Source organism: Bubalus kerabau, chromosome 2 (assembly GCF_029407905.1).
Source record: "Bubalus kerabau isolate K-KA32 ecotype Philippines breed swamp buffalo chromosome 2, PCC_UOA_SB_1v2, whole genome shotgun sequence".
Classification (NCBI taxonomy): Eukaryota; Metazoa; Chordata; class Mammalia; order Artiodactyla; family Bovidae; genus Bubalus; species Bubalus kerabau.
The window spans coordinates 190,786,792-190,807,522 of NC_073625.1; the positions used below are offsets into that span (position 1 = coordinate 190,786,792).

Genomic DNA, 20,731 nt, shown 5'->3' on the forward strand with positions numbered 1-20,731 from the left:
CTCTCACAACCCATCCTAGAGCATGTGGGCCTGGCTGATGGAAGAGGCCTGGCTTGGCTACCGCCCTGTGGTCTGGACCCCAAGGGCCTTCCCAGCAAATCTCCTGGCATGCAGGATCTCCCTTCCACCCAGGGGACTTCCCGGTGGTGATGGCACCTCCATCCTCCTCCCCAGGTTTGCAGGGTGTTGCCATGTCACACCTGCCATCCATCTCCAGGAGGCTGGAAGCCCTCGCCCAGTGGAGGGTCAGGAGTTGGACAGGGGAGGAGCTGGGCAAGTGCAGGCCCCAAGGAGGCGTTCCAAGTCCATCTGGCACACCCATAAGGCCGTGTGGAAACCAGGAAGGCCTGCCTGGAGGCAGAGGCATGAGGGTCCATCTGCCAGGCATCTCCCATGGGTGTGGCCTCAGGGAGGAGACTGGACCCACGCCACGCATGCTTGGGATTCCTGACCTGACCCTACCCCACCACATTTGTGGGAAACCTGAGGCTGGAGGAAGAAGCTCCTACAGAGGAGAGGCGTGCTGGTGACCAGGGACATGAGGGCACGTCAGGCCAAGATGGCCAAGTGAGTGCAGTGGCCCTGGGCTGCGCTCGCTGGGGTCTAGTTCCCATCAGAAACACACAGACACAGCAGTACTTTCTGTAAGAAGCATCATAAATAGACAGAACACAATAAATAGCTGGTACAAATATGTGAGGCAGCACGAAGCCGGTCCCTGCGTCGGGGCTCCTCAGCCAGAGCTGAGTGTCTGGTCACATGGTGGACGCTGTGGGAAGGTGACCAGGCCCTGCTGTTTTTGAGGTAAAACTTTGTATGAGCTTTTCCTTTAAAGCAAAATCCCTGCAGGACAGCAGAGTTGCAGGAGCAGCTCTGGTCTTCAGCTTGGATGCTCACAGAGCCACCCATCTGGCCACCATGGTTGTCTAGGTGACGATGTCGTGGCTGGACAAAGGCCAGAGAAAGCGAGTTGGTGGCTCTGGAAGCCACAGCTTCTCCCAGGCTTGTCCTACTCCCCAGAGGTTTTGGGGGTTCCTGGTGAGGTTCTGGGGTGTGGCCACGCAGGTCTAGCTCCTGGGGCTCTGAGCCCATCACCCCGTCCTCAGCTTCAGCACCCGGGACAGCGGTTCCTTGGCGCTGGAGTAGACCAGGAAGGAGCCGGCCGCTGTGCGGAAGGCCTCCCAGTCCCTGCAGCCGAAGGTTGGGAGGCTGTGCACAGCCACGAAGCCTTCATACCCCTGCCACCTGCGGGGAGAGATGCTGTCAGTTTCCAGGCTGGGACACCAGCCCCAGCGAGAGGAGTGAGTGTCTGGGCTGCTCCCTCTTCCCGGGGCTCCCACCCCACCCCTCCCTGACCCTCACCAGGGTCCCACCTGCCTCTCCCACCATCACAGCATGAGGGGCCATGCATCCCAGCCCCAAAACCTCCCCAGGCTCTAATCGCGAGGAGCTGGGCCAGGAGGGGCCTTAGCCTGTAGAGAGGGAAACTGAGGCCTGGAGGGGGGTACCTGCCCTGTACAAGACGATTCAAGATCATCCTGGAATTTCTAGATAACTGAGAAACTTAGATCAGCAGTAAAAACATTAGAAATACAGGGGCAAAGGCGCTTTTATTTGCAGACATAGTTATATTTCTTGAACTCCCATGAGACATTTCTTTAGAAAACTATTAAAACTAATAAGATACTGTGGTTGCATGACCAGATACAACAGTTAATTGTGATACACAGATGAAAATGGACATATGCTTACAATACTCGGAAAACTCCTGGAAGGGAAGGTCGTGAGAATGCCATGGTGCCTCTAAGATGAAGTGTACAATTTTACTGAAGGACACGTGAAAAATAGAGAGATCTACCACAGCCTTGGATGGAAACATTTAATAGGATAACACACTAATAACTCTCACATTAGTGTAGCCCCTCACTGCATCTCCAGCCAGAACCCAAAGTTGTGAGTGCCAGCAGGGCTAGTGGTCACCTAGCTGGCCTGGGGGCCTGACCCAGACTCAGCCCGTGCTCAGGTGCTCCCAGTGCCAGGCGACCCACAGGGCTCCATGACCTGTGACTTGCTCTGAGCCTGTGGTCATTCAAGGGGAAGGTGGGCCCACCCAGCTGAACCGAGGTGTCTAGCAGGGGCATGGCCTTTACCTGTAAATAATACTGTTTACCGAGAAGGTATTTCCATCGAAGGAGTTTGCAACCACCAGGAAATAATCTTCTCCCACCGAGAAGAACTCCCAGTCCAGAGCACTGTGGGAGCAAGTGAGCAGAATTAGGACCTGGAGATGCTGCCTGGGGACTTGGGGGTTGGTGTCCGGCTGGTTCTCCCCCTAATCTCAGGATTCAGGGGGCTAGGTCCCACCTCCAAAATCCACAGAAGGAGGAGCAGTTTCCTCAGTCATACAACCGGTTGGTCTATTCCAGGGAAATGCAAATTAGTGTTCACTTTTTAAACTTAAAACATTTAATTGTAATAAAATACACATAACACAAAGATTTCTATTGTATTCATTTTTAAATGGACCTTTAAGCTTAGTGGCATTGGGTACCTTCACATTGACATGCAACCATCACCACATCCACCTCCAGAATTTCTCCATCTTCCAAACTGAACCTCGGTCCCCAGGAAACACTCACTCCCCATCCCCTCCCCCAGCCTCTGGCCCCCACCATCTACTTCCTCTCCCTATTGATCTGACTCCTCCAGGGACCTCGGGTAAGTGGATCACTAAGTATTTGTCCTTCTGTGTCTGGCTTATGTCATGAGCATAATGTCCTCAAGGTTCATCCGTGCGGTCAGGTGTCAGGATGTCCTTTTTTGAGGCTGAACAATATTCTACTGTAAGAATGGACCACACTCATCTGTCTATGGACACCTGGGCAACAAGAGCAAACAGTGAAGTTGTGAACATGGGTGCAAAAGTCGTTCACTTGGAAGAGGTTGAAATAGAGGAACAGCCCTAAACTCGTGGCCACTCCCTAAAAGTCTGCAGCGCCCCCTGGAGGCGAAAACTTGAGGACACTGGCTGTGAGGTCACATGCTTCTTCCCTGACTCCAGTTCAGGTACCAGCAGGGTCTGCTAACGTAGAGACGTCCCCCTAAATTTGGAAGCTGTGGTTCTTACTGCAAACAGACCACTGCATCCTGTTTTAAACAAACGCCCCTGAACTTGCTAAGGGTGAGTCTGTGCTCAGAGACATCTTAGTTCTCAGGGATCTGACAGAGGGCTTCTGGGAAGGACATCCTGGAGCCTTGTCTATCCCAGGAGGCCAACCTGGGCATCAGCCGTGGTCCCCAGCCACTGCTCTAATTACTGCGGGCCTACTTTCCAGATGAGGAAACTGAGGCTGCAGCCTTGCAGGAGTCACTCAGATGCCCAAGGCCAGGCCAGTGCCTCTGCATCCAGAGGCCTCAAGGTTATAGCCTGTTCAGACAGCACAGTCGCACTCTCTTGGGTGATACTCACCCTGGGTTCCTTCTCAGTGGGGCACTGAGGGCGCTGGCCTAGAGCTCCAACAGAACCCTGGGCATGAGATGGCCACAGAGGTACCTGGGGATGTGCAGGGGGGCAAGGCCAGTGGGGGCCCTGGGGCTCCTGACTCTTCCTTCTTCTGTTATCTGGAATCCTGTCTCCGCCACTTCCAGCCATGGCCAGTTGTGACTCATCATTAAGAAAAAGTGGTGACTGTGGCCATGCCCACTGAGGGGTTTCATGCAGTGTGGCATGGGTGGGGCCGGTAGCACAGCCGTGTGGTCCCACACGCAGCATTCTGCCAACTGTAACTGGTTCTGGAACCAAGGCCCACAGCCTTGCTTTTGCAGCAAAATGTTGACTGCACCATCTGCCTCCACGGCTTGCATCAGAAGCTGCTGGGGCTTAATCCAGTAGGAAATCAAGGTCTGGCATGACTTCCAAAGCATCAGGGCAGTAAGTCTGCTGATAATAATGTGAAGCATATTTTTAATCCTTCAGAACCACACCATTTGGTCAAATGGTGGAAATAGACAAATATCCATCAACTGATGAAGAGTAAACAAAGTGTGATAAATAAACACAGTGGAATATTACTCAGTCATTAGAAGAGTGAGGCACTAAGGTACAACGTGGATGAACCTTGAAAAAATGACAAGTAAAAGAAGCCAGACACATCTGAATGCAATGTCCAGGTGGGGAAACCCAGAGGGGCAGAGGGCAGGCTGGTGGGCCCCAGGGGCTGTGGAGGGCAGTAACAGCTGAGGGGTGGGGTTTCTTTTCAAGGTAATGAAAATGTTCTAAAGTCACCATGGAAATGGTTGTACACATATGCAAATTTCATTAAAAAAATAAAAACACTGGATTCTGAAAAACAAGCACACAAGCCATAGCTTTTAAAAGCAGTTAGAGTCAAGGCTACAGTAGGAGCCGCGGTCACTCAGTTGGTCGTGTGGAAGGTCTGCGGGGTGCACAGCGAGGCCGCTTCACACCTGTGGGCTGGGGGTGGGCACCGCGGCCCCACAGATGCTCAGGTGCGCGCTGTGCGGTCCGGGCGGCCTCAGAGGTCGTAGGACCCGGGCCCCTGGATCCCCGCCCCGGCCGCCCGCCGCCCGCATACCTGCAAGTGCGGATCTCCTGGAAGCGGACGAACGTCTGCGCGGTGACGTTCAGCTCGTATATGACTGAGTTGATGACGTAGGAGTCGTTCTGCACTCGCATCTCCACGTCGTAGCGGTGACTGTTCGCCACGGCGAGGAAGACCCTCTCCCCAATGTGGAAAACCTCCCAGTCTGCGGCGCCAAACGTCTGGGACCGTGAGAGGGAAGCCGAGAGCACGCTGTGGGCAGAGACCCTCAGGATGGCCACCCACGCGGCTCCAGCCCCTGCACTCCCGGCGTGAAGCAGGCGCCCCTCCTGAGGGCGCTTCCCTTTCCCAGCCTCCTCCAAGGCCAAAGGACCATCTGCCTAGAGAGCTTCTTAGCGCCTGTGCTGCCCCTTCCCAGGCCCCAGTGTGCCCTGGAGGAGGTCCAACTGCTTTAACACCTCTTCCAGGGAGCCCTCTCTGCTCGCTCCAGTTATGAACTCAGAAGCAACATCTAGGTACCTCCAGAGTTACTTACTACATACTCTCCCTGGCCCGAGGCTCTCCTTTGGCTCTCTGGACAGCCGCATCCTGTGTAGGCTATTCCTCCAAAATCACTCATCAACCTGGAGGGTGAGGTGTGCATGGGCCCATGGGGCTGGACTTACACGAATGGCCGGCTGCCAAGCCTTGGCTGCAGACCTCGAACTGCATGAGCTGATTTACACGTGGGCCCACCAGGAGGTTTATGACCAACATCTCTGGGATGCTGGGCTGGGAGTGCATGGGGAAGGGGAGGACCAGACCAGTCCAGATCCATCCCTGTTCTGAGAAATAAAGGAGTGACCACACCGGACGGCAGCTTCAGTGGAGGGGGGATAACACAGCAGCTCCCCGAAACAGGGGCCTGTGGCTGGTGGAACAGTGTGCAAAAGCTCCTGAGGACTCCAAACCACAGCCTGATGAGGCTGCTGGGGTCTGAGTTCCTGTGTCAGCAGAAAGGGGTTGACTCTGTCTGTTCCCACAAGCAGGTGAGGGCTGCGGAAGCTCTGATGGACACTTGGCATTGAAATTGTCTTTAAATGTTTTGCCTCTTGACTTTTGACTTGTGATACTTGTGGAAAGACTGACCTTCCTGTTGATAATAATCATAAACTCTGGATACAATAGGAGAAGGAAATGGCAACCTACTCCAGTATTCTTGCTGGGAAAATTCCACGGACAGAGGAATCTGGTGGGCTATAGTCCATGGGGTCACAAAGAGTCGGACACGACTGAAGTGACTAAGCACTGGATACAGTACTTAAAAATGTACACAATTGCTTGAAGGTTCTGGAGAAGGGCCAAGGGCAGGCAGAAAGTGGAGGGGAGATGATGGCCCTTGAACACGTTTGTCTGACTCTCCCTCTGAGGACATTCCTGGTCCTGTGCCATATGGGCTTGGCACTCAAGTGGAGGCAGCGGACTTGCAGGGCACAGACCTTGAACTGTATGAGCTGACGTACACACGGGCCCACATGTAAATAAAAGGAGGTTTATGACCAGCATCTCTGGGACGCTGGGGTGGGAGTACATGGGGAAGGGGAGAACCAGACAAGTCCAGACCCAAGCTTAGCGTTTGGGGCTTGCAGAATGTCTAGAAACCAAAGGAGACTAGCCTAGGAAGGAGGGACTCCCAGTAGGGGGAGGCCCCAGTATCTCCTTATTAACTTCTCTCAAGTCCATTTTAGCTCCTGAAGTGCACACACAGGGGACAGGACCCCAGGGACCCAGGGACAAACAACAGCTGAGCGGCTGGTGGAACTGATCAGAGAGTTAGACAGCAGGGGAACCAGCAGGTAAATGTGACCTATGATCAGGAGAAGAAACAGCAAGTAGAAATAGGTTGACACAGCACAAATACTGGAGTGAACAGATACAAACTTTATAGTAACTGTGATCAGAATCTATAGGCAAATATGTATGTAATCAACAATAAGGTGGGGAGATTTGGAGAGTTATGAAAACTCTAAAAGGAGGCAAATAGAAATCCTGTACCTGAAAAGCAAAATGCCTGTATTCACAAATCTATTGCATGGGATCAAAAGCTACCTAGACAATCCAGAAGAAAGAATCTGTGAACTAGAAGATACACCAATAGAAATTATCTGATTTGAAGCACAGAAGAGGGGGGGATGTTTACAATGAAAGTAAACAGAGCCTCAATGATAATATAATGCAGTCTAGTGCATGAAGCTAGGACAAACCTAGACAGCTTACTAAAAAACAGAGACATTACTTTGCTGACAGAGGTTTATATAATAAAAGTTATGTTTTTTCCAGTAGTCATGTATGGATGTGAGACTTGGACCATAAAGAAGGCTGAGCACTGAAGAAATGATGCTTCTGAGCTGTGGTGTTGGAGAAGAGTCTTGAGAGTCCCTTGGACTGCAAGGAGATCAAACCCGTCAATCCTAAAGGAAATCAACCCTGAATATTTATTGTAAGGACTGATGCTGAAGTTGAAGTTTCAATACTTTGGCCACCTGATGAGAAGAGCCAACTCTTTGGAAAAGACCTTGATGCTGGGAAAGATGGAAGGCAGGAGGAGAAGGGGGCGACAGAGGATGAGATGGTTGGATGACATCACTGACTCAATGGACATGAGTTTGAGCAAGCTCTGGGAGATGGTGATGAACAGGGAAGCCTGGCGTGCTGCCGTTCATGGGGTCACAAAGAGTTGGACATGACTTAGTGACTGAACAGCAACAACAATGTGCGTGTAATTGGATCACAGAAGGAAAGGAAAGGAGAATAAGGCAGAAAAAAATGTAAGTTAAATGTTGGCTAAAATTTCCCCAAATATGATTAAAACCACCAAACCACAGACCCAAGATCAGAGACCCCAAGCAGAATAAATACAACCCCCCCATAACCTCCACACATCATATTGAATATCTGAGGATAGAGAAGATTTCAGAAGCAGCCAGAGGAAAAAGACATTTGCTATAGGGAAACAGTGGTGCCAATGGTACCCAACCTCTCATCAGAAACAGTTGAAGCTCGATGTCAATGGAAAAACTTCTTTAAAGGAAATGAAAGAAAACCATGAACCCAGAATTCTACAACCAGTGAAAACATCCTTCACTGTAAAGTCACTTTCAGATAAAAGTGGTAGAATGAACTGCCAGCAGACCTGCTTTGCAAGCAGTCCTGGAGGAAGCTAGAGAGGGTGAAACTCCACAAGAAGCAGAGTCTGCAAGAAGCATGCAGAGGGCGCTGGCAGTGGTGAGCTGGGTGTCAGGACAACTCACTGTTTACAGCAAACAAGAGGACAAGCTGTGGAGCTCGTACCTTAAGTAGACATGTGAGTTTATACATGCTCCCAATAGCCCAATGGACAGGTAAGGATAAATGAGATCATGTAGTTGTAAGGTTATATTCAAAGATAGATTGTACACCCGAAACTAACACAACATTGTTAGTCAACTATACTCCAATATAAATTTAAAAAATGTTTAAATTTGAATTGAACATATTAACGCAAGGCCTTCCCTAGTAGCTCAGACAGTAACACATCTGCCTGCAGTACAGGAGACCTGAGTTCAATCCCTGGGTTGGGAAGATTCCCTGGAGACGGAAATGGCAACCCACTTCAGTGTTCTTGTCTGGAGAATTCCATGGACAGAGGAACCTGGCGGGCTACAGTCCATGGAATCACAAAGAGTCAGATACGACTGAGCAACTGACACACACTGCTGCTGCTGCTGCTAAGTTGCTTCAGTCGTGTCCGACTCTGTGCGACCCCACAGAAGGCAGCCCACCAGGCTCCACCATCCCTGGGATTCTCCAAGCAAGAACACTGGAGTGGGTTGCCATTTCCTTCTCCAATGCATGAAAGTGAAAAGTGAAAGTGAAGTCACTCAGTCGTGTCCGACTCTAGCGACTCCATGGACTGCAGCCCACCAGGCTCCTCTGTCCATGGGATTTTCCAGGCAAAAGTACTGGAGTGGGGTGCCATTGCCTTCTCCGGAGCAACTGACACACACACAGTTAATTAAAAAATAAAAAATAGATTGTAGTGTAGATATGGGATGGGGCAGAGGAGTGTGAGATGAGCTGGGAGATTAGAATTGATATATATATACACCACCATGCATGAAAAAAGATACCTAGTGGGAAGCTACTGTATAGCACATGGAACTCAGCTCAATGCTCCGTGATGACCTAGTTCAGTGGGATGGGGTGGGCGGTCTAAGAGGGAAGGGATATATGTGTACCACAGCTGATCGACTTCCTTGTACGGCAGAAAATAACATTGTAAAGCAACTATACTCCAATAAAAAATAGATTGCAGTAAGTTGAACATGTATATTGCGATTGCTGAAGCACACAATTACACAACAAACTGAATTAATACAAAAAAGATGGGATCGAAGGCTATGTATGTGACAAAGAACTTGTTTTATACCTGATGTATAAGGAACTCCTACATATCAATACTGAAAGGCAAAAAAATTAAAGTATGGGCAAAGACTTGAATATGCATTTTGCAAAAGGGACTCTGGCAAACCAGCAGGTGGGTGGAAGTGTGCCATTGTTAGTTACCAGGGGACTGTGACTTAAAAACCACTGCGGTGCTGCTTCACACCTTGTAAGTAAGACTAAAAATACAGACGAAACCGGGTGTTGGCTAGAGTGTGGGATGACTGGCACTCACGCTGTTTTGGGGAATGTATGAAATGGTAGAACTGTTTTGGAAAACTGCTTGGCAATTTCTTCAGAAGTTAAACATCCGCCTACCTCATGGCCTAGAATTCCACTCCTGGGTTTTTACTCAAGAAAAGTAAAAACAATTTGCCCACAGAAAACCATGTATGAGATGCTTTTGTAGAATTATTCATAATAGTGAAAATCTGGAAACAGCTCAGGTCGTACAAAGAATTGAGCCTAGAAGCCACACAGCAATCAATTTCTGGACCCGGCTGCTTCCTGGGGACACCGTGCCTACCCCGAGGTAGGTAGTCCTGGCCGGCCAGAGCTGGTCACCGCGATGCCCAGCGACGCTGGAGGGACAATTGCATGCCCAGTCCACGTGGGAAGGTGCTCTCTTTTCCTTTACTCCGAACGGCGGGGGACGGGTCTGCGGACTACCCCTCCTCGGAGGTCCCTTTCCGGCTTGAGCAATCCGCCTAGCGGCGGCCTCTGGTCCCCGCGGGTCCGGTACCCGCTCAGCCGCTCGCCTGGTGTTCTCTCCACGTCCAGCAGAGGGCGCGGCTGCCCGTTCTACCGCCCGGTGTGCGGAGCTCGGGACACCACCGCCTCCCCCACCCCACCCCACCCCCGCCCCGCGGGCGAGGGTGGGCAGAGAAACACTCTTGGGCCCGTCCGAGGGTCGGAAACAAGCGAGCTCAAGCTAAAAGAGTGACTCACAGGACAAGGACAGGGACCAGGGCACCTGGCGTCGCCGACCCTGCCGGACCAGGAGCTGCGCTGAAGCCTTCCTGGGTTAGCACCCTCTCCTCACCGCGGCTCGGAGGTGGCACTATTTCTGTCCCCTGGGGCCACGCCGCAACTTCCGAGCTGGGGGGACACTCGGGCCCGTGGGGCCTCCAGCCTTATCAGAGGACCGACGTTAGAGACCCACAAGAGTGTGCAGAGTGACACATACGTGCCAGCCCAACCAGGTCGCAGAAACCACGGGAGTGGCCAGACTGTGAATCGCCGGTTCTGCCCCATCCTTTGCTGATGAGACCACCGCAGTACATACCTGCACGCACCTGTGTATACACGTGCACACACCTGCATGGATGCGATTTTACACACAATCCTGCACGCATGCATCTGTATACATGTGCACATAACTGCAAGCACCCACATGCACACACCTCCACATGTACACACCCACACAGAACAAGCGGCCAGGGCTGGTCTGAGAAGGGGGTCTCCCCCAGATTACCAGAGCTTCCTTTCAGCCCCGAGCCACTCCACCCTCAGCTCACTGGTCTTGAGCCCCAGCAAGAAGGGGTTGGCCTGCAGACAAGGGTCGGTAAAAGGGGATGTCTGGGCCTGGGAAATGGGAGAAGAGGGCCCGAGCCCAGGGGGAAGGACGGGAGCGTGGTCAGCGGCTGGGGAGGGGAGGAGCATCCAGGTGGGCGTGGCTTAGAGGGGCTCTCGCCTCTTTGCTCTGTGTGCCCAGTGGGGTGGGGGCGCCCGCAAGTGCAGGGTGCCTCATTCAGTTTGAGTTTCAGATTAAAATGATGTTTCAGTCTGTGTGTATGGGCACGCTTTTACTAAAAACTGATTTGTTGTATATCTGGTTTTCACACTGAAATGCTGCTGCTTCTGCGAAGTCTCTTCAGTCCTATCCCACTCTGTGCGACCCCATAGACAGCAGCCCACCAGGCTCCTCTGTCCCTGGGATTCTCCAGGCAAGAATACTGGAGTGGGTTGCCATTTCCTTCTCCAATGCATGAAAGTGAAAAGTGAAAAGTGAAAGTGAAGTCGCTCAGTCTTGTCCGACTCTTCAAGACCCCATGGACTGCAGCCTACCAGGCTCCTCCATCCATGGGATTTTCCAGGCAAGAGTACTGGAGTAGGTTGCCATTGCTTTCTTCTTCACATTGAAATAGGCGTCCTGTATTTTATTCGCCGGGGGCTGGCAGAGTCCAGCAGGGGCCCGCCTGACTGCCAGTCATTGGCTGGCAGTGAGCTTCCCTGGAAGCCTGGGGCCCGCACCTGCGCCCTCAGCCAGAGGCTGGGCTCCTCCCATTCGGAAGTAAAACGGGGAGAATCCCAGCCCAGGGCTGCACCAGCCTGGGCAGGGGTGAGCTGGCCTGAGGCCCCGCTGTCAGGCCACTCCTGGATTCTGAGCGCATTAAGGACACGTCAGGGAGAGAAGAAGAAATTCCCACATCAAACAGCCCTGCCAAGCCCTGCCTGGCACCGGAGCAAGGCAGCCTGGCACCTGCTGGGCTGGGTGGACCCTTCCCGCCCTTCTTTGAGTGGAATTCCCCCGAGCCCTGCCCTGGAATCCCCTGGCATCACGCCTGCCTGGGCCTGGAGTACCTCGAGGGAGGATGGTGCTTCTGGGACTTGGCAGCCAGAGCACCTGGAGCCCTTGACAGTGCCCTAGAGGGTGGGTGGGCTCCCAGTGATCAGCAGATTGCTTGTTGGGCAGGAGGCTCTTGGGTTCTGGCTTTGATGGAGCAAAGAACCCAGGTCTTGGAGTGCCTGGGGAGGGAGGACCAGGCTCACCGCCAGGAGAAGGCAGGCAGGTCCCAAAGGACCCTGGGGGATTAAGCCCTTGACATTGTGGGCAGTTGGCTGAGGTAGGAGAGGGGCCTCCTCCTGGGAGACTGCAGGGGGCAGCACACTCCCTGGACAACTTTGGGGTGCCCTCCAGCTCTCCCCCGGTATAGCGACCCCTCCACACCTTGCTCTTCCCTGGGCTGCCTGGTCCACTGCCAGCTCCAGCCTCACAGAGCTAACCAGAAGCATAGGAGGAAGTGCCCTGGCCCTGGTGAGCACACTGGCCGGTCCCTTCCAGGGCTGACCACTGGGGGCGCTCTCACAACACTCTCCTTACACACTGCTGCTTCCTTCATTTGCAGACATTTACATTCCTGGGGCTTCCCTGGTGGCTCAAAAGGCAAAGAATCTGCCTAAATGCAGGAGACTGGGTTCGATCCCTGGATGGGGAAGATCCCCTGGAGGAGGGCATGGTAACTCACTCCAGTATTCTTGCCTGGAGAATCCCATGGACAGAGGAGCCGGACAGGCTACAGTCCATGGGGTTGCACAGAGTTGGACATGACTGAAGTGACTTAGCATGCATGCACATTCTTGGTGGAGACTGCCTTTCTGACAAACCCCAGCTTCATTCTCTGTCTCCTCAAACCCACTGATGACTCTTGGCAGCTCCTCTTCCTGTCCTTCCCCTGCCCTGATAAGTGGTTTCCCAGGGGGCTTCACTGGCCCTCTTCTTGGAAACCTTGTCAGCCCTCACCCCACACCCTGCCAGAAATACCCCATTGCCCTTGGTTCTCATTTCTGCCAGTGGCTCCTCCCAGCAACAGCCCCTAGTCTTGGCCCACTGCTGCCCCCTCCCCTTCCCCACCCCCTCCTCTCCAGGTCTACACGTGATGAGTGTAACCACAGATCCCACAGCCAGACAGCTCAGGGAGCAGAAGTCCCAGCAGCTGGAGGCCGGAAGTCTCATCCTTCCGATACACCCAGCTTCCACCTTCTTTGGTCCAAGATGGTGAGGCCAAAGGGTTGGAGCCTGAAGTGGTCTGCCACCTGAAGGAAGATTGTAGGATCCTGGTGAGAGAGGTGGGGAGGTCTGGAAGGGGTTGCCGGGGAATGCTTCAGGGTAGACAGCTAGTCTCCCATGCACCCCTGGGCTGCAGACCCAGCATAAGCACAGCCTTCCTCATGAGCTGAACTCACCCTACCAGTGAGGGACCCACCTGGTGCCCCTCTCAGCGCTGCCCGTGTGCACAGCGCCACAAATGCCAGCAGCCTGCGTCCCTTGCCTGGCCATCCCTTCAGAAAGGGCTCCCCTCGAAGTTGGCACCTCTCCACACACACTTCAAACTTCAACTCCTGCTTCAAACTCATGTGAGCCCATGAGAGATGCTGCAAAGCTCCAAACCAAGTGCAAACATATGAAGGTATCTTCAGGACCTAAGAGGATTTACACAGCATACAAAAACAGCTGGCAGAACATGAAAATGGGATCTGGTGGGCACTGAGGGAGTCACTGGGTGCGAAGAGACTCGGCTCATTGGAGAAGGCAGGGTCCTCGGGTGTGTGGGCACAGGGAGCAGCAGTGCCCCCTTGCAGCCCCCAGAGTCAGATCCCGGCACAGCTCTGCCCACTGGCTGGAGATGCACCCTCTCGCAGCCACTGTGGTTCTGCCCACCCCCACCCCCGCCCTGCACTTCTGGCTGATTCTTCCGGCCAGCGTCACACCCCTGGGCTGGCTCTGGTTTAGGGCATGGAGCTCAGATGGCCCCCATCCTGGCTCAGTTGGGCCTGTCTCTGCCCCTCGGCCCAGTCTCCCTTCTGAGGATGCCCTGTGTCCGAGGCCTGTGGTGAGGCTGGACACAGACTGGAGCCAGATCTGGATGCTGCTTGAAAATACAGAGTTTCAGGGGCTCACAGCTCTGGAGCCAGTATACTGGGGAGCATTCAAGGAGATGGGCCAGAACCTGGAAGGGATCTGAGACATCCTGAATGAGAGACAGTGGCAGAAACGAACATTGCTCTGAGAGAGTCAGGCTGAGTGTTTCCCCATGGTGTCCAGAAAGCACAGAGGCCCAGCACACAGCCTTCTGGTCAACCACACAGGTCCCCAGCTGGGCTGTCACACCAGGCATGTGACATGAAGAGGGTTCTTGCAGCCGGTTGGGGAGTGCAGCTTGGAGATTATTATCCTATCTGACCTCTCCTGCTGCTTCTGCTGCTGCTAAGTCACTTCAGTCGTGTCCGAGTCTGTGCAATCGCATAGACGTCTCCTACGTTTGCACAAAAAGCCAGTTTAGAAGGTCGTCATCATGGCACCTCATCAAGGGCCTCAACTAGACCCCCAGCTCCCTGGGGCACAAGCCACCAGTGACAATGCTGCCCCCTGCCATGCTCGACAGGAAATATCAACAGAAAACAAAGGGTCCTCCAGACGTGTGATAAAGGACCTGGAACATGAGAGTCAGGCTGAAACATATATATACACTCATACTGGAAGAAACCGAGCTGAGTCTAGAAACAAACCAGAATATTTTAAAACTATAATGATCTTCAAAAGTATTCAAGAAGATACTGCATTTATAGAGTAAATATAGAATGGCATGAAGAGGAAGAGTTCTTGGATATTAGAAAGATATTAGCTTTATGAGACGATGCTCATCAACACGATTGGAGAATAAAGGTAGGGAAAGAGTCTAGGTTGAAAAGATAACTCAACACAGGAGATCTGAAAGCCCTCTAACCAGTGTGCCGGGGTGGGGTGGGGCATGGAATGATCAAGAAAAACCAAGGAAATCTCCCAGGCCTGGAAAAGCACAGCTTCAAGTTGAAAGGGCACTGAGACAAAGCAGTCAGGAGGCACAGGGAGCCACTGTGAGAGATCTGTGGGCACCGAGGGCAGAGAAGGCCACCGGAAGGGCGCTCGGGGGGGCAGGGGGGGTCACTGCACCCCTGGGTCCTGGGAGGCTGGGGGCTGCCCTCCGTGTTCTCAAGGGAATGACTTCTACCCTAAAATCCTGTACACCATTTATCAGGCAGGGCGAGGGACACGGCCACCACAAGCGTGCACACTTCCTGCCACAGATGGTGGTTCTCACTGAGGCGAGGTCATGGCTCCCCCAGCCTGTGGTTGTGCCATCAGGCCATGTGGCCCATGTGGCTGCGGAGGGTGAGGGGTGTGCTGTGACCTCTCAGTCCAGATCTGATGTGGGCTTGCTCTGCTCTACACCCATTGGTTGACTTTGGTCACATGACCCAGCTCAGCTGCAGGGACGCTGGGGAGCATGGGGGAGTACCTGGAAGGGGTGTCCCTGAGGTGTCACCCAAAAACCTGAGGTCAACTGGGACACTGGAGATCAGAATTGGACATGGTGGCTCCAGCCGAAGATGGCAGTAAAGGCAAGTTCCAGAAAAGGGACCACTGTCAGCTCTAGAGACAGTTGGCCAGGATGGCACAGGCAGAAGGGCCCAGGAGAAAGGGCTGCAGGAGAAGAGGGCTCTTCGTGGACACATGCTGACCAGAGACCTCGCAGCCACACACGGTGGAAACCCAGGAGGCACTGAGGACGCAGTGCTCACAGGAGCCTGGGGACAGGGAGGACCAGCAAGAAGCCGGGGGACGTTACCATGTGCAGAGATGGTGGCTTTCTTCCCCCACAAAGGAAAGGGGAGGGAGGGAGGGATATGGGAAGAAGCAACTAGGAACTTGTGGAAGTGTCCTGTGCAGCACCTGGGGTCCATGTGTGAAGTAAGCCATGTGGTGGGCTTGTGGCATGGAAGGAGAGTCTGACCTGCATGCAGGGCCTGTCCCCAGGGGCTGGCCCGGAGGTTGTCCCAGCCCGCCACTGAGAAGGGAGTGGTCAAAACGCACCCTTGGCTCTGCAAGAACGAGCTTATGACTTGGCCAGGACGGTGCAAATACAGACCTCGACTGTTGATTTTAGTCATCCATGGGGGCTTGGGCTTCCCAGGTGGCTCAGTGGTAAAGAATCTGCCTGCTAATGCAGGAGACTCAGGTTTGATCCCTGGGTCAGAAAGATCCCCTGGAGTAGGAAATGGCAACCTGGTCCTGTATGCTTGCCTAGAAAATCCTATGGACAGAGGAGCCTGGTGGGCTACAGTCCATGGGGTTGTAAAGAGTTGGACATGACTTAGCAACTGAGCACATGGGGGCTTGGTCTGGGGTCTGACACTGAGAGGGACAAGCCAGGCAGCCTGGAAGGAGGAGGGCAAGGGAAGGCAGAGGAGGGTCTGGACCCTATATCATCATCCTAGTCCACGGTGGGGCCTGAGGAGGGGCTGCCAACACTGCCTACTTGCCTGGGACTGGTCAGTACACACATGGTTCACCGGGGTGTTCAGCACTGCCCCACCTAATAAAGCCTCTTGCTGCCTCAGTCTGATGCTTTGCCAGGCAGCCCACAACAGCTGGAACCAGCTAAGGGACACAAGATCTCAGAGAAGGTGAACAGTGCTGTCCCCATAGCTGGCCATGTCAGGGGCCAGCTGCTGGCTGCCTCAGGACAAGAGCCTGACACTCACATAAAGGCAGGTTAGACTGTGGGGCCCACCGGGGGTCAGGGGACTCATCTGAGCACAGGTACTGGTGGGAACTCTGTGCCAGGGAAGCCCTTCCACCTTGTCTGCAGGCTCCCTCACCTGACCTCTGGGGAGGTGCCTGGTGTGGACAGGCCTGGGGGTGGGAAGGGTGTGTGTGTCGGGGGGTGCTGTGGGGAGTGCAGGGTCCTCACCAGGAAGGACTGGAAGAGCTGGAAGGAGCCGCCCAGCCGCACGTACAGGTGGGACTGCAGCCGCGTGGATGTGCCGTTGAAGGCGTTGGCCACGGCCAGAAAGGCATAGGGCCCCACCGTGAAGAACTCCCAGTCGTAGGCGCCCGAAGTGGCGATGGTCTGGTTGGCCTCGAAGAGCCGGGTCCCCGGGTTCCACTTGTAGATGACGCTGTCAATGTTATGGTTGTCTCCTGGAAGCCGAGCGGCATTGAGGGAGGGAAACAGGCTTCTGAAGCCTCACGCCAGTGCCCTGGGACCAGGCCCCCCGGGACCCTGCCCCAGGCCCTGTAGCCAGTCCAGTCTAGCTGGACCCTGATATCTTGCACTCTTCCCGGGTCCCCAGCCATGTTACCTGTCACGTAACCTTCCTGCCTCTGTGCCCCATGAGAATCCTCGGTGGCCCAGCCTTTGGGGGACTCCAGACCCCTGTGATTATCTACTGTGTTGAAGGTGGGACTCCTCATCCCCTCCTCAGCCTCACCCTTCACTCTGCCTGCCTTCCCCTTCATGCTCCCTCCCCCCAGAGATCAGACCTGTGTGGGCTGGAAGCCTTCTCCCCACATTGTGCTCCTTAGGGCCTCCCACTCCCCAACACACACCCCGCTGGGCCAGCCTCTCCTGGAACACTTACTGTCCTCAGAGGTACCTGGTAGCAGGCTTCTGGGGACCCTCTGCCCATGAGTGGTAGTGGGGTCTCCTCCCTAGCTCCCCACAGAGCTCCCCCCTGGCAGGTTGTAGACTCAGGTAAACTCTGAGCCTTGGAACTTGCAGAGGCTGGAGACACTTTGCAGGGCCAGCTGCCCCCAAGGTCCTGTCCCCCTCAAGTTATAGCACCCAAAAGGGCTTATGCGGTCACTCGGGGCAGTCACCTGGCCCAGAAGCCATGTTTCCCAGCCCCTCCTAGGCCTATCCCCACGTACCCATTGCATCTCACAGAGTTTGTGCCCAGAATGGATGGGGGCAGGGACCCCTCCCACCTGAACAGGTGAGAGGGTGCTCAGGTGTGTCCACCTTCAGACGCCACTGTCATACAGCAGAGCCTGAGGATGCAGGCCAGGTGAGGTTTATTATACATTTCTAATGAAATACACTGAACGCTGCAGGCGATCACGCCCCAGCCCAGAGTCAAGGCCATGGCCCCTACCTTCCCGGTGGTTGGCCACGGCCAGGAAGTGCTCGCCGGCCACCTCGAAGGCCTCCCAGTCCCGGGCACTGTGGGTGGGGACCCTCTGGTATGGCGTGAACCTCAGCCTTCTCTGGCTCCACTTGTAAATGACCGAGAACTCCTGACCCTTCTCATTCGGCTCAAAATTAGCCACAGCCAGGAAGATCTGGGGAGAGGACCAGAACAGGGTTCTCATCATCTGAGCGAGGGGCCGGCACTCTGGGTTTCTCAAAGTCAGCTCTGGGACACAGGCTGAGCCCGGAGACACAGACTTAACCCCGGGGTAGAGCCGAGCCCCGGGACAGAGGTTGAGCCCCAGGACAGAAGATGAGCCCTGGGACAGAGGCCGAGCCCCAGGACAGAGGCTGAGCCCCAGGACAGAAGATGAGCCCCGGGACAGAGGCCAAGCCCCGGGACAGAGGCCGAGCCCTGGGACAGAAGATGAGCCCCGGGACAGAGGCCGAGCCCCGGGACAGAGGCTGAGCCTTGGGACAGAGGCCGGGCCCTGGGACACAGGCAGAACCCGGGGACAGAGGATGAGCCCCGGGACAGAGGCTTAACCCCAGGACAGAGGCCGAGCCCTGGGACAGAGGCTTAACCCCGAGGTAGAGGCCGAGCCCCGGGACAGAGGCTGAGCTCTGAGACAGAGGATGAACCCCGGGACAGAGGCCGAGCCCCGGGACAGAGGCTTAATCCCAGGACAGAGGCCGAGCCCTGGGACAGAGGCTTAACTCCAGGGTAGAGGCCGAGCCCCGGGACAGAGGCTGAGCCCTGGGACAGAGGATGAGCCCCAGGACAGAGGATGAACCCGGGACACAGGCTGAACCCCGGGACAGAGGTCAAGCCCCAGAACAGAGGCCAAGCTCTGGGACAGAGGCTGAGCTCTGAGACAGAGGATGAACCCCGGGACAGAGGCCGAGCCCAGGACTGGCACCCTGGGCAGGCCCCAGCACGCGGCACTGACTCCAGATCTTAATTACTCTAAGACCCGTAGCCAGGCCTGTGTCTACCAGCCTATTATCTCTGTTTCTATCTCCCAATCCCAGGGAAAGCCTTATGCACAGCAATGTTCATCACTCAGACAAGGAGGAGAGATCTTATCACCCTGCTGTCCGTCAAGAAGCACGTGTGTATCACACACTTGAGGACCATGTGGCAACGCCCTGCATGTGACACAACCCAGAGGCCCAGGTGGCGGGTCATGTGATGTGACAGAAGCCGGAAGCCTAAGGTGAGGGGCTCACTTGCTGTGGCTGAAGCAGCCCCAGGGACCCTCTGTCTGCTTAAGGGACCTGACAGATTTTTCTTATTTTTCTGAATTTCCCAAATTTTTGATATAAAGTTATTTTTTATTAGGAAAAAGTAAAAATCTTTAAAATGTCATCAACCATAAGACCAGAGAGCTAGTCACTCCTTCACCAGGCTGCCCTGGAGTTCAGGACCCTGACAGTCAGCAGGGACCAGAAACAGGGATTTGTCCTCACTGCATGGGCCTTGGGGGTGGGGTGTGCAGGGCTGGAACTGGGCACATTGGTGACTGACTTGAGAGCAGGCTTGGGAGGGGCCCAGGGATCCTGCCATCTGGAGTGGAGGACTAGAAGGAGCTGGGAAGGAAATGCCTATCTCAAGGGGGCCACCCTCTCAGTCCCACCCTTGGGCTACTGCTCAACACAGTCCTGGTGAAAGGAAGGGGGCTGCCTGCCAGGCTCTCCCATCCAAGGTCTCAGGTCCAGCCCTCACCATCTCACCTGTCCCCTCCATCAGGACAGCATGTGTCCCCCATGTTTATGGGGCCAATAGAGGGAGGCCAGGATGGAGCCCCATTTCCACTCCCGTTTAGGTCAGATAAAGAAAGCTGAGCACCAAAGAACTGATGCTTTTAAACTGTGGTGTTGGAGAAGACTCTTGAGAGTCCCTTGGACTGCAAGGAGATCAAACCAGTCAATCCTAAAGGAAATCAGTCCCGAATATTCATTGGAAGGACTGATGCTGAATCTGAAGCTCCAACACTGTGGCCATCTGAAGCAAAGGACTGACTCCTTGGAAAAGGCCCTGATTCTAGGAAAGATTGAAGGCATGAGGAGAAGGGGACAACAGAGGATGAGACAGTTGGATGGCATCACTGACTGGATGGACATGAGTTTGAGCAAGCACCGGGAGTTGGTGATGGACAGAGAAGCTTGGTGTGCTGCAGTCCATGGGGTAGCAAAGAATCAGACACGACTGAGCGGCTGAACTGAACTGAACTTAGGTCAGATTATCTCAGAGCTTTGAGGAGGCAGTGGCAGGTCTGCATGGAGTGGGAAATGTCTCAGCAGCGGTCTTGTGTCCATTTTGTAGGATATGGAACAGATTTTTTCAGTCACATTCCAGACCAAGAGATGCAGGTGTGTCTGATTCAAAAGCCATTTAGAACCTGTATGAGGCTCTGAAACCAGTAGAAATGCTTTTTCCCATAAAATCTACATAAAGCGAAAGTCACTCAGTCATGTCCAACTCTTTGAGACCCCCATGGACTGTAGCCACCAGGTTCCTCTGTCCATGGAATTCTCCAGGCAAGGATACTGGAGTGGGTTGCCATTCCCTTCTCCAGGAGATCTTCCCAACCCAGGGACTGAACCCGGGTCTCCCACATTGCAGGCAGATTCTTTAACATCTGAGCCACCAGGGAAGCCCAAAATCTACCTAAGGAGCCCCAACCCTCGGACTTTGTGGATTTTTCCAAGATAAAACTGACACAGTCGCACACGTGAACTTGCCTTTTTCCCGATCGTGAAGTGTCTCCAGGACTGGGCCTGGTGCGTGGGGATGTTCTGGTACGAAGCAAACTTGCCATCAGTCCACTTGTAGATGGCGGATGTGGTTTTCCGGTTGGCGGTTGCTACAAAGAGCCCGGCCTCAGGGATGACGAAGACCTCGATGCCCAGCGTCTCTGAGTTCGTGAATAGTCTCTGATGCTCCTCCACGTAATCCAGCTTTTCTTTGGCTTG

The 20,731-nt window shown here is 54.2% G+C and overlaps 1 protein-coding gene across 1 annotated transcript in view; it reads right to left on the reverse strand.

Annotated features, from left to right (window-relative positions):
* Positions 1–1,091: 1,091 nt before the first annotated feature.
* TSPEAR (thrombospondin type laminin G domain and EAR repeats) overlaps positions 1,092–20,731 on the reverse strand; it is a 182,433-nt gene continuing 162,793 nt past the window's right edge. The window contains exons 7-12 of the mRNA XM_055569798.1: positions 20,501–20,727; positions 17,721–17,907; positions 16,538–16,767; positions 4,596–4,783; positions 2,151–2,252; positions 1,092–1,245 (exon numbers count right to left, since the gene is read on the reverse strand). Coding sequence (XP_055425773.1) covers positions 1,092–1,245; positions 2,151–2,252; positions 4,596–4,783; positions 16,538–16,767; positions 17,721–17,907; positions 20,501–20,727 — 1,088 coding nt within the window. The remainder of the gene's footprint in view (positions 1,246–2,150; positions 2,253–4,595; positions 4,784–16,537; positions 16,768–17,720; positions 17,908–20,500; positions 20,728–20,731) is intronic.